General features: G+C 42.4%; 1 protein-coding gene across 3 annotated transcripts in view; it reads right to left on the bottom strand.

Annotated features, from left to right (window-relative positions):
• Positions 1 to 6,979: 6,979 nt before the first annotated feature.
• The window catches only part of LOC120308102 (rhomboid-related protein 3-like), a 123,795-nt gene continuing 117,270 nt past the window's right edge, over positions 6,980 to 13,504 (bottom strand). For all 3 annotated transcript variants that reach the window (XM_039343623.1, XM_039343624.1, XM_039343626.1), the window contains one exon: positions 6,980 to 7,213. In XM_039343623.1, the coding sequence (XP_039199557.1) occupies positions 7,032 to 7,213 (182 nt within the window). In that variant the 3' untranslated portion in view covers positions 6,980 to 7,031. The remainder of the gene's footprint in view (positions 7,214 to 13,504) is intronic.

Here is a 13,504-nt window from a genome sequence, read left to right as displayed (position 1 = left end):
CTACTCCTGGTCTAGTCATATCCACATAATGTCCATGAGATCTATGGACATCATGTGGATATGAAAACCTAGTTGTACTTATCTGTGTGGAAAATGAAGTCCCGCAGGGCAAAGAATCCACTGTCATGCCAGGCTAGCTGAGGAAAAAGAGACAACTGTTTAGTGAGATGGACAGGACACTGAGAATCCCTATCAGACTAAGTTTCTGGTTGGTGAGAAGGAATTCTTATAAAATGACTTTGTTCCAGTAACTTGACTTCCTTCCAAACAATGGATGTCAAAGGCTACAGGTTTCACACACCTTGAGGCTATCTTTAGAACAGCATGGGGATAAGGGGAAAATATTACTTTAATATCTGTACAACTAACAATGTTGTTTTAGAAATATGTTGGGAGCCAGATGAATCAATGTTTGGGGGATAAGGGGGGAAAGGGCTGGGGTTGATTGCACTGTCATTAGATATTACTGGGGACATAGCCTAAGTGGGTCTTAGAGCTCAGATCTCTCCCACTGAGATGAGGAGCACAAACCACAACCGGTTTACTGCAGTTACAAAGAAGTTTAAATCCTCATAAGAGGCCAAAGAGATCCTCTTCCAGGCAAAGTGAAATAAACTGATAATTTTAATTTCCTCTCTTTCACACGGCTATCATTAAAAAAAAAAAAAGCCTGACAGCCGCACGTAAATGCAGGTTTAAGAATAAAGGCTGTGATTATCTTCAGCACTCTGCTTCTATAGGCACACAGTGAAAAATTACTTGGAAGTAAGAGATGGGACCAGGTATTTGCCTGTCTGCAAATCCTTCTCCCTCTGCTTGAGATCAAAGCAAAAGACTGGGGAAAAGCTTTTGCAACCTCAAAACCACACATACACCAGAACAAATGATAACACTCTAGTTTGGAGAGTATATGATAGAAGGTATACGGCAGAGGTGTCAAACTCAGTTTCATTGAGGGCCGCATCAGCATTGCGGTTGCCCTTGGGGGGGGCAGGGGGGGCAGCCTACTGGGTGGGCATGGATGGAGTAGGTGTGGCCTATTGGGTGGGCATGGCCAGCTCTACATCATTCACGTCAAGGGTGCCTGTGGGGGGCCTGGGCAGGAGTGGGACAGATCTGAGGGTCTTTGGCAGAAGGGGGTGGGACCAGGGCAAGTGCCAAGGCATGGTCCATTTCTTCATTCCTCACAAAGGGTGACACCTCCCCAGCATGCACCCAGGGGGCGGGGCCGACACAGCAGGGGCTGGTTCCTCACTGTTTCTAGGCGGCCTTGTGGAGCTAAGACTGAATGTGTTTCAGAATAGATGGCTACCACAAAATTGTACATTGGCTCCCGGCTGGCCTGGGCCAAGGCAGCGGGGGCCGTTCCCTCACTGTTTCCAGGATGGCTTCGCAGGCCACATGACACCACTTCGCAGGCCACATCCAGCCCCCGGGCCTTGTGTTTGACATGTCTGGTATACAGCATACATTCATATGGATTACACGGCATTTGCAGCTGCCTTGTTATTATCCAAGAGCAAACGCATGTATAACTTTATTGAAATCCTTATACATTTCTTAACATTTAAATATGTATGCATACCTTTGTTAAAAATCTATAAAAGAGAGGAATGATGGATATATTTAGCTGCTCATTAAACACACTAGCATCTGTCCATTATTATCATCCTTTGGGAAAACAGAGAATAAAACAAACAAATAGAAATATTTTTTTTATTAAGGAGCTAATTTTTTATTAGTGGCTCTCTGCAGATTTACCAATCTATTTCTATAAAAAGCAAGCACGTGAACTATAAAAAAATGGTTAAGGGATTTGGAATACAATACAACATTTAAACTAGACTAGAATTTGTGACTGTAGACTGGCTTGAGAGCTGAGTTGGTACCACAAAAGCTGTCTGCAACAAAATTATATTAAAAGTTTTTGGCTTCGCTTCAGATTTGGCCTCTGCTACAGCCAATTGGTTTTGATTCAAACCCTCCTAAATGTGATGGAACCGATTCATTTTCAGCAGATTTTTTAAAATCAATATACTGTAATTCCAATTCACAGTGGGGAATTTAATTGTGATTCCTCCTGTTAAGGAATTACCTGTTAAAGTAAGTTTGGGTTTCTGGAACACCTGTTCAGTTGATCATTCAAAAAATGGTAAATGGGATTTGGGACTGTGCAGTAGAGGATTGTGCTGGTTCAGTTCCTTTCTCCATGGCCAGGTCCATTTGGTGTTGTTAGGGGGTGAGAGGTCCTGTCCATGGCTGTTCCTTTGTGGGATACTGCAGTGCTTAGTACTTTCTCCATTCTTTTTAATATCTACTGTATAAAAAACGGCTGGGTGACTGACACCACAGGATGAGATATCATCAATATGCTGACGACAGCTTTACATCTCCATCCCTGGTGATCCAAGTGATGTTGTGGCTGCCATTTTACAGTGCCTGGGGGCTGGATGGGGAACAACAGGCTGAACCCTGGTAAGACTAAGTCGCTGTGGCTACATGGAGCCTCGGGATCAGGAGGCTTATCATCTTTAGTTCTGGATGGGATGGCACTCTCTCATATAGACCTGGTGAACAACTCTGGGGTTCTCCTAGACTTGCAACTCCTACTCAAAGAGCAGGTGGCCGGTGTGGCTAGGACAGACTTTACACAATTTCATGTTATGTGCCAACTGCATCATTTTCTGGATCCTGAGGCTCCTGGACTCAGTCAGTCATCTCTTGTTTGGATTATTACAATACACTTCACAGGGGACTACCTTTGAATAGTATTCGGAAGCTACAATTGTCCAAAATGCGGCAGTGCAGAAAGTTTAAGAAGCCCCTAAGTTGGCACATGTAACGCCACACTGTTATGTAAGCTGCCCTGGTTGCCAATCTGCTTCTGGGTCCAGTTCAGGGTGTTGCTTATTACGTTTAAAGCCCTCTATGGCATAGGTCCCCAATCGTTTGGGCACCAGGGACCGGTTTTGTGGAGAGAGGTTTTTCCGCGGACCGGAGGGGGCGTGGTTTCATGTACTGCCTGTATCCCGTGGATGGGGCTTTGCTTGTTTGTGCAGACCCATTTCTGACATGCTGTGGTCCGGTGCCAGTCCACAGACCAGCGGTTGGGGATCCCTGCTCTATGGCATAGATCCAGGATATCGGAGGGTCTGTCTTCTCCTGATCCTATTGTCCTGCCCCACTCATGCTGATAGAAGAGGCCTCCTGCAAATCCCATCAGCTAAGGAATTTTAGCTGGTGGGGTCTAAGAGAAGAGATTGTTTTTTTGCCTCGGTCCCCATCCTTTGGAACATCTTGCCACTGGAAGTGAGATCTGCCCCATCTCTTCTGACTTTCAGGAAAAGCCTTAAAACCTGCCTAGGCTAGATGGCACGGGGCTCTGAAGGAGAAATTCCAGACTTGGTGTAATAACAATGAAGGCATCACCCCTGCTCCACTCCAAGGCTGGGTTTTTATTAGATCGCTTTTAATCTTCTGTAATTTTAATCTGTTCTTAATATTTATAATTGTTTTCATATCAATATGTTTTATTACACTGTAAACTGCCCGGAATTGCCTTGAACTGCAAGATGGATGGCATCTTAGAAAGAATCTTATACAGGTAGTCTTCAACTTACAACCACACTTTAGCCCAAAATTTCTGTGAAACCTTTGTTAAGTGAATTTTGCCCCATTTGACGACCTTTCTTGTCACAGTTGTTAAGTGAATCACTGAAGTTGTTAAGTTAGTAAGTGAGTCTGGCTTCCCCACTGACTTGGGTTGTCAGAAGTTCGCGCAGAAGCTGATCACATGACCCCAAGACACTGCGACCGTCATATATGTGAGTCTGTTGCCAAGTGTCTGAATTTTGATCCTCTGACCACGGGAATGCCGCAATAGTCATTAATGTGAAAAACGGTCATAAGGCACTTTTTTCAGTGCCGTTGTAACTTCAAACGGTCGCTAAATGAATGCTGTAAATCAAGGACTACCTGTAATAAGAACCTATGTTTTACCACATTATGACAAATTGCGAACATTTTGACCAATGTCTACGTATCGTAAAATAAAATAATCATAACAATAACACGCATGGGATCCAGAGTTCAGCAGCATCAGCAAGCAGGTCCCTTCTCTGCTTGGTGCTTATGATGCCATAAACAAAACCCAGGAGCTGCACCTTTAATATGTGTAACGATGCTAAGAAAAAGACTCAGGCATGTCTTGAGCAGAGGTTTTGAAGCTGCATGACACAGCTTCACACAGCTTCTCCAACTCTGAGTTTATTCTTTTTTATATACTTTTTACATACATAGGCTTTACCATTAACTGCTGACATTTTACATTTAGAAGTTTAACCTTTAGTTGTTGACATAAAGTAATTGAAAAATTCCTTCATATAAGCAATTATTTTCTAGTAACACATTACCTGTTGAGAGCAGTTAAAAACAAATACAGGTAAATTAGAAAAGGAGAAAGAACTGATAAAGACAAGAAGAGATAAAGACAGGAAGAGATAAGGGGGAACTTATTATTTAGGTAGGTAAGATATTAAGTCAAAAAGGGGGTGATCTTTTGGCTGCTTCCTTGGGACAAAGGGTATCAAAAGGTTATGAGTTTTGTGGGGGGCAATGCACGGCAGTTTGCTGCACGTGCAAATTCCTCCACAAATATGCAAACAGGTTTTGAGCTGGCATCATGCATAATATTGTACGGAATGGAGAAAACTACAGGTCGCCCTCAACTTACTGTACAACAGTTCACTTAGTGATCATTTGAAGTTATAGCAGCACTAAAAAAGTGTCTTATGACTGTTTTTTCACACTTACAACAACACTAAAAAAATGACTTATGTGCTGTGATTCCTCGCCAGCCAGTGGACCCGGTAGCTGAATCTGAGGAATCAGAGGAGGAGGAGGAGGGGCCTGGAGTGACATCAGAGTCAGAGGAAGGCTCTGAGGAGCTCCAAGACTTACAGTCTGATGAGGAGCCTGGCCCCTCTACTCACGCTCAGGCTGAGCCACAACTGTGTTGCGAATCTGAGTTGGACACGGATGAATCACAGCTGGGAGATATCCCAGATGCATGTAAAAAAGAGAGTCGGACAGAGGAATGCAATGGGGCGGCTCCAAAGGCAAAGGAGAAGGCATTAGGAAGCCACGCCTTGACTGCATAATAAAAGGGAAGGTGTGGGAGGTGCTGGTTGCCAAAGGCAACCGTTCGTGTTGAGGATCAAGTTTCTGTGAACTGTGTTTGTTTGCCTTGAACATTGACTCAAGTCTGTGAATAATAAAAGAGGATTGGTTTTTTCCTGCAGTTCCAGCCTGCCTGTTGGAAGAGGAGTTTCTTCTTGTGAGCTTAACAAAGACTCATGTAGGCTGGGACAGAACATTATGATAGTTTTTCACACTTACGACCATTGCAGCATCCCCGTGGTCATGTGATCAAAATTCAGATGCTTGACAACTGACTCGTATTTACGACAGTTGCAGCGTCCAGGGTCACGTGATCCCCTTTTGCAACCTTCTGACAAGCCAAGTCAATGGGGGGGGGAAGCCAGATTCACTTAACAACTGTGTCACTCACTTAACAACCGCAGTCATTCATTTAGCAACTGTGGCAAGGAAGGTTGTGTAATGGGGCAAAATTCACTTCACAAATGTCTCGCTTAACAACAGAAATTTTGGGCTCAATTGCGGCTGTAAGTCGAGGACTACCCTATACTGTCAGCAACTGTGGTTACTGATGCAGTACGGTTGTTCCCTGGAAATTAATCTGACAATTCACAAAGGCAACCAGAGAGGTACAAACAGGCCTTCAAACTAATATTTCAATACGGGAACTAAACCATTTGTAAGCATTTCTGAGTTGTATATAATTGCCCTTTGTCTATTATGATCTATGACCCTCACTCGGCCTTGTGCCTTTTTATGGCAGGCAGAAATCCGGGAGATGCAGTGCAAACATTTTAGATAAACACTAGTAAAGATGCTACAAATCAATCCAGTTTTGGGGATAAAGGTCATATTTAGAAGCTTTCTTTGGTTCATTTCTCCACAGAGATAGTAATGCGCTTGGAAAGCGGCGGAAGCTACTGCTAAATCCTGCATTTTTAGTTGGTTTGTTTGTCTGCTATTTCCCACAGGGTGAACTGCTTTATTTTTCTTCTCACTTTCATTTGTTTCCAGGAATATTTCATTCTAGAGGTATAGACGTTTTTATTATTTGCAGTTATCCAAGGAGTTCCAAAAAGATTTGATGGACTGAGCCTCTCAGGAGGAAAAGCAAAGCAAAATGTAACAAATACTGTTATGAATGTGCTTACAGTGCCAAGTGCATCTTTTTTTTATCATCCAAGAATCTCCCTCACTGACATTAAGCTAGAATTATTTATATTTTTAATTGGCAGAGCTGGATACAATGACAATGTTGTTTGCAATGAAATACAACATACAAAGCACATTTATTGGTGCCTGGAAATCTAATAGTAGTCTTCCTTTGGCTGTATTGTACCATAGGCTAGCCCAGGGGTAGGCAACCTTGGCTCTTTTAAGACACATGGACTTCAACTCCCAGAATTCCTTAGCCAGCCATGGCCCTGGCCCTCTCTGAAGGTTTTAAACACAAAAAACCATAATTCATAGCTTTTCACCTGTACCAATAGACCCAAATTGGTTGACTTCTCTTGGTTCACTGTGAACGGGCTGTATGTTGTGCATCTGAAAGTCTTATACATAAAAACAATATTCAATACCCAGTTCCTTCTTTTGCAGAGAGGAAATGGTTTCCATCTGTCCCTTGCTCTGGCAACGGTCAGAGTTGTTACTGTCTTATTTTTTTATTGACTGTATGAGAACTAACGCCCCCCCCCCATGCTCATAAAACACATAAAATCAGATGTGCTTGTTATTTTAAATGAAAATATGTGAGATACTTGTTTACTTGCTGATAACCAACATAAGCCTAAAAAAAAAAAAAACCCAAAAATCACAACAAGCAAATGTTGCTGTTATTTGTTCAGGCTGGACTGAAAACAACAGTTCAGCTGTCACATAAATGAATCCATACACAATAAACAGCACATTCGGGTCTCAAAGGCAATCTGTGTTCTACTTAATCCAGGGCTTACCATCACTATATTGGCCAAATGAGCAGAAATAAGAGCATACACCCCTCCAGATGAACCCACAACCGGTGCAGTCATATCAGCGATGGACACTGCCAAGGAACCTTGGAGAAATACAAAAAAAAAAAAAAAAAAAGTAAGTACAAATGACTGCCCAATAAAACACTTCCTACCTTTTTCTGTGAATACAGGTAGTTTTCAACTTACGGTCACAATTGAGTCAAATTGAACAAAATTTCTGTTGCTAAGCGAGACAAGTTAGTTAAGTTAGTTTTGCTCCATTTTACGATCTTACTTGCCACAGCTGTTAAGTGAATCACTATAGTTAATTAGTAACCTGGTTGTTAAGTGAATCTGGCTTCCCCATTGATTTGGCTTGTCAGAAGGTAGCAAAAGGGGATCAAATGACCCCAGGACACTGCAGCTGTCCTAAATATGAGACAGTTGCCAAGCGTTTGAATTTTGAAAATGTGACCATGGGGATGCTGCAGTGGTCGTAAGTGTGAAAAAGTATTGTAAGTTATTTTTTTAGTGTTGTTGTAACTTTGAACAGTCATTAAATGAACTGTTGTAAGTTGAGGATTATCTGTACTTTGTAGAAAAAGGCATTTAAGGATTCCGAGAGTCCAACCCCCAATCATTATGGACATTTCACAGTGAAACAGAAACAGCTTGCAATTATCTTCTACCAAGATTTTTTTTTTTCAATAACCCAAATCAGGTCAAAAACCTTAGGACTTCTTCTTGGTCTTATATCCCAAGGATCCCCAAACCCCAGTCCATGGACCAGTACTGGGCCACGGCATGCCAGAAATCGGTCCGCGCAAACAAGCATAGCAACACCCGCAGGATGCAGACAGTACACGAAACCACGGAAACCTCTCTCCCCAGAACGGATCCCTGTTATATCCGATGAGATCCAATCCTCTTTTAACTTTTTTGAGATCAGCCAAGATTGGGTAACTACTGCCATCTGCTGTGACAAAAGGGCTAATATCATTTTACTGTCCGATAAGTTGTCTGTTATTCAGTTTTTTACAGAGAAAGATAATCAACGTGTCCTCAGTAAGTAGGGAGGATCATACATATTTTTCACCGTGGAAGCAACAATTGTTTTAGTGATCGCTTTTGAAAAAGATTAGGTCAGCTTCCTTTTCAGCTAGCAGAATTCATTATAGGATTTTGTGGGATATGTCCTAGGCGTCTGTAAAATGTACTTTTTAAAGTAAAACATTAAAAATTCATAAAGCATTTAATGGGTCCAAAATTAGGGTGTTTCAGTCTTACATCCTGAGGGGAGTTGTTGTTGAGTTTAAATGAAAGTCTGCTTGCCAGATGTATTAAATATAATTACAGATTCTTTCATAGTGCTTCAAGAATTTAGGTTACCATCCTGTTTTGGAAGAGTGCATTCCACTAGAAGCAAAGGCATTTTCTTTTCCCAATAGGCCTTTGACTTGGCCATGGCTTAACTCTTATTCCTTGATTGCCTTTCTGGTCTCTACAGTACAGGTGGTCCTCGCCTTATGACCACAATGGAGCCCAACATTTCTGTTGCTAAGTGAGACGGTTAGGTGAATTTTGCCCCATTTTATGAATTTATTGCCATAGTTATGAAGTGAATCACTGCAGTTGTTAAATTAGTAACACGGTTGTTAAGTGAAGCTGGCTTTCCCATTGACTTTGCTGGTCAGAAGGTCGCTAAAGATGGTCACATGACCCCGGGAAGCTGTAACCGTCATAAATATGAGTCAGTTACCCAAGCGTCTGAATTTTGAACATGTGACCATGGTGATGCTGCAGAGGTCCTAAGCGTGAAAAACGGTCATAAGTCACTTTTTTCAGCTCCGTTTTTTCGGTCACTAAATGAACTGTTGTAAGTTGAGGACTACCTGTATTGTTGCTTTGAGCCTGACCTTGTACAATTGCTTTGAATATCGTTTCCTTTTTTATGGTTTCTATATCTTGTAAACCACTTGCATCGGCTCCTTTTGCAAAAGAGAGGAATGGTGTCAAGCAGCTGAAATAAAACCTTTGAGTTCACATGTTCACCGCTGGACGATTCTTCAAACCTGATGAATCAAAACGATGCCCTACTTGGTCCAATATATTCTCTCTCCCAGCAGCTGTTCAGAGGCCCCAGTAAGAGGCCACAAACAGGTCATGAGTTGGTGCTTGGCCCTCACCAGTCATAAACATTTCACAGCTAAACTTAAAATATTTCAGGAGAATGAGGGTCACAGTGGGATGGGCGATAACGCAAGCTAGGTGGAGCTGTGATAACACATAATATCATGGAAGCTAAATTGGAAGGGGGCAAGTTCTAGGTTCTGTTCTTTTCTTAAATGTTCATTAGTGTATTGATGTGTCTTGCCTCAGACTGGTGGGAAACTGCACCATTGATTTTTACTAACTATGATAAGAGACGACTCTATTAGGCACACAGCAGTAATTTGGGACCTGCATACAGCACATCCCTTTTGCAACATTCTAGACAGGAATCAAGCTATTGGGGTTTATAAAACATAATTGGCTTAGCATTCTGGGTGCATCCGGCTATTGTAGCCTATTCAATAAAGCAGCATTAAAACAAATTATGAGCTAATGTGACTGTTGGTGTGTTTACTATATTTTTTTTTAACTTGCTTGCACAAAAGACATTTCAATCATGTGTAGTATTGTGTGGGAAACGAGTGGTGCCCAGCTCAGAAGCCAAAGAAAACGCCACGATAATAAACCGTGAGACTCCAGTTCTCTTTTTCTGCTTGGTTGTTTTGATTAAGTGAATAAAAATTTCCAGGTTGTAACCAGCCAACAGTTTATGGGCAACCAACTGGTAAATTACACTGCAAAAATCACTTCAGGGGAGAATTATTGCTCGCTGAAGTTAATTGCAACAAGACTGTCTTTGCTGTAGTTATTGCCAGGATAGCCATGTGCTTGTTAACAGCTTTAGAAATCAAATGAAAAGTACACTGATCGTGATGTAACGTGCGGTAACAGGGCCCCTTGATGGAACATGGTTTACAGAGCTGTCTGTCTAATAAATGTTTGGAAATAAAATAATGGAGAGATGATGTACAAAGCTAAAGCTGGCATAACAACAAATTCATACCCAGAAAAAAAAAAGCTTCATGCAAGATAAAGATAAAGGATAGTGGAAGGTACAGGAAAATTTATTTCTTCTGACTCTCCACTTCCATCCTATGTTTCTGGTCCAAAGAACACTCTCTGGAGACAATAGCACAGGTAGTCCTCAACTTATGACCATAATTGAGCCCAAAATTTCTGTTGCTAAGTGAAACATTTGTTAAGTGAGTTTTGCCCCATTTTATGACTTTTCTTGCCCTAGTTGTTAAGTATATCACTGTTAAGCTAGTAACTCAGTTCTTAAGTGAATGTGGTTTCCCCATTGACTTTGCTTGTGAGAAGGTCACATGACCCTGGGCCACTGCAACCGTCATAATCATGAGTCAGTTGCCAGGCATCTGAATTTTTATCACGTGATCACGAGGATGCTGCAATGGCTGTAAGTGTGAAAAACGGTCGTAAGTCACTTTTTTCCAATGCCATTGTAACCTTGATGGTCACTAAATGAACTGTTGTAAGTTGAGGACTACCTGTAATGGCTCCATTATAATTAAGCTGGATATTGCTTAGCTAAAGAGAATTGGCCTCTAGATAACTTTTTTAAAATCACACGGGAGTTAAAACCAGCTCTTCAAATTATAGTCAAAAACCTACTGGAAATCAATGTAACTGTTTCCAGGCTGGTGCTGTCACCAACCCACCACAGGAGTTCTGCTGCCTTTTCTGTCAATTGCAACGTCTGAGTATCCTTCAAAGGCAGCTCAGTGTAAAGTTCCTGCAAGTAATCAGGGTTAGTAGTAGTGGCCTGAGTCACCACTGCCAGGGCTTCCTGTGCTAAGTAGGGCCACAGATGATGTCTCGAGTGAACCTGGTAAACGCCCTCCAGCCATGACTTTTACCTGTGAACCCAGCAGGAGCCAGAGGTCCAGGAAGCTCCCTTCTCCGTAGACTTGAGCTGGGCACCCAGCTGACAATTTCCACATCTCTCCCCAGCCTATTGCTCCAGCAACTTTACAATCACGAATCACCCAACGGTTGCTAGAATTGGGTATGTCTAGTTTAACGAAGAGAAGGACGAGGGGGGACATGATAGCAGTATTCCAATATCTCAGGGGCTGCCATAAAGAAGAAGGAATCAAGCTATTTTCCAAAGTGCCTGAAGGCAGGACAAGAAGCAACGGGTGGAAACTAACCAAGGAGAGAAGCAACCTAGAACTAAGGAGAAACTTCCTGACAGTTAGAACAATTAACCAGTGGAACAACCTGTCTCCAGAAGCGGTGAATGCGCCAACACTGGAAGTTTTTAAGAAGAGACTGGACAGCCACTTGTCCGAAATGGTGTAGGGTTTCCTGCCTGAGCAGGGGGTTGGACTAGATGACCTCCAAGGTCCCTTCCAACTTTACTACTATTATTATTATCAGCTGCTGGCTCCCATCATGTCAGTGGCCTTTCTTAGCTACCCAATCCTCTTCTCCGCCATCCTTCTCCAGCACTGCCCATCCTTCCTACCTTCTTAGGATCAGCCATCCAAATGGAGTCACTGCTCGTAGCACCCATTCAGGCTGATCAATCCCTCACCCAATCTTCCACAAGCTCTGTGACCCTCCTCTCACCTCCATGATTTCCCTAAATTGACTCGGTTCCACACAGACAGCTAAAACTACCCGACCAGGGCCATTGGCTGTCCTAGCAAGGCACCATGTTACTTCAAAAACGTTTGTATCTCCCACAAAGGCTTCTCTTCTGCCTAAAAAAAAAATCTTTTGGCTTCTTTGCCAGTTTCCCCTTCTAGACTCCAGCCGCTTTTCAAGCAGGTTAACTCAGATGTGAAAGGCTGACTGACCTGTTTGTTTGTTTGTTTGTTTCCTTATTCTCAGCCATCTTACACAATTAAAACAAAAACAAAACAAAAAACCAGCCACAGAACTGAAATAACATACCGTCCAAATCTCGAATGTGAAATTAAACTAGGAGAGAATAATAAAAACAACAGCAAAGAGCAGGGGTTGTTACTGACAGACTCTTAGGAAATAATAGTAATAATAATAATAATAACAACAACAATAACAAAAATAACAATAACATTATTATTATTATTATTATTATTAATGTTGTATCTAATAATTTATTAAATGTATATGCTGCCTGACTCCCAGTGACGCTGGGCAGTATACAAAAAGTTAAAAACATTTAAAACAAGAAAACAATACAAAACAAAAAAAAATGCAAAAATGGCAGACACAACAGACCCAAATGGGAACAAAGAAGAGGTACTAAAGGGGGCTTCAATCCTGCTTGCTGAAGGCCCTTTAAAACACCAGAAAGTGTGGGGGGGGGGGAAGTGACTTCCTGAAAGCCAGCAGGGAGGGGATTTATTTATTTGCATCCCCCTGCCATTATTATTTTTATAAATAAGGTGGAGAACATACATAATGCTCCTTGCTCTTCCTCTTTTTCCCACAACAAAACCCTGTGAGGTGGTTTGAGCTGAGAATGAATGAGAGATTCCAGAGTTATCGGCAAGTTGCCCTTTTGTTCTACCTCAGTGGTTCTCAACCTTTTTAATGCCGTGACCCCCAACCGGTCGTAAGTCGAGGACTACTCAACTGGTCGTAAGTTGAGGACTACTCAACTGGTGCAGCACCGTTTGCAGAATGGGACTTTTGGTGGGTTCAGCAGGGCAGAGACAGCCTGGACAATTCCTACTGGCTTTTGAAAGCCAATAGAATTAGACTCTATTCAAGAGAGTCTATTCTATTGGCTTTCAAAAGCCAATAGAATAAAAGGGAATAGCACAGCTAAGGAAAAGGGGAAAAAAATGGCGGACTGCGTTGTTTGGCGACCCCTGTGAAATGGTCGTTTGACCCCAAATGGGGTCCCGACCCACAGGTTGAGAACCACTGTTCTACCTGAAAAGCTAACCACCCCCCCCCCCAGGTAGTCCTCAGTTACAAAGGATCCAAAACAAATGTACTTATGGTCAGGATTAGAAGTTCCAAAGGTTGCTCCCCCTACCTCTCCCCCCACCCCCCCATGACCACATTTTGGGTACCCAGCAACCGGTCCGCATTTATGGCTGTTTGCAGCATCCGATGCTCATTGGATTGATGATGTCTTGCCTGAAGCCAGCATTTGCTTCTGGTTTCCAGCAAAAAATGTCCCATGGTGAGAAATGGGTTCACTAAACCACACAAAAAAAGGATGTAAAACTGGGAGGGGTTACATGATGAACTGCTTAACGACTGCCACGGTAACTGTGGGCTCGATTATGGCCGTAAGTCAAGGCCTACCCCTCCTGAAGTGA

Source organism: Crotalus tigris, unplaced genomic scaffold (assembly GCF_016545835.1).
Source record: "Crotalus tigris isolate CLP2741 ecotype Arizona unplaced genomic scaffold, ASM1654583v1 scf7180000017865.1625608, whole genome shotgun sequence".
In the NCBI taxonomy this organism is placed as follows: domain Eukaryota; kingdom Metazoa; phylum Chordata; class Lepidosauria; order Squamata; family Viperidae; genus Crotalus; species Crotalus tigris.
The sequence above is the reverse complement of the archived record's forward strand: the minus strand, read 5'-3'. Positions and strand labels throughout refer to the sequence as shown.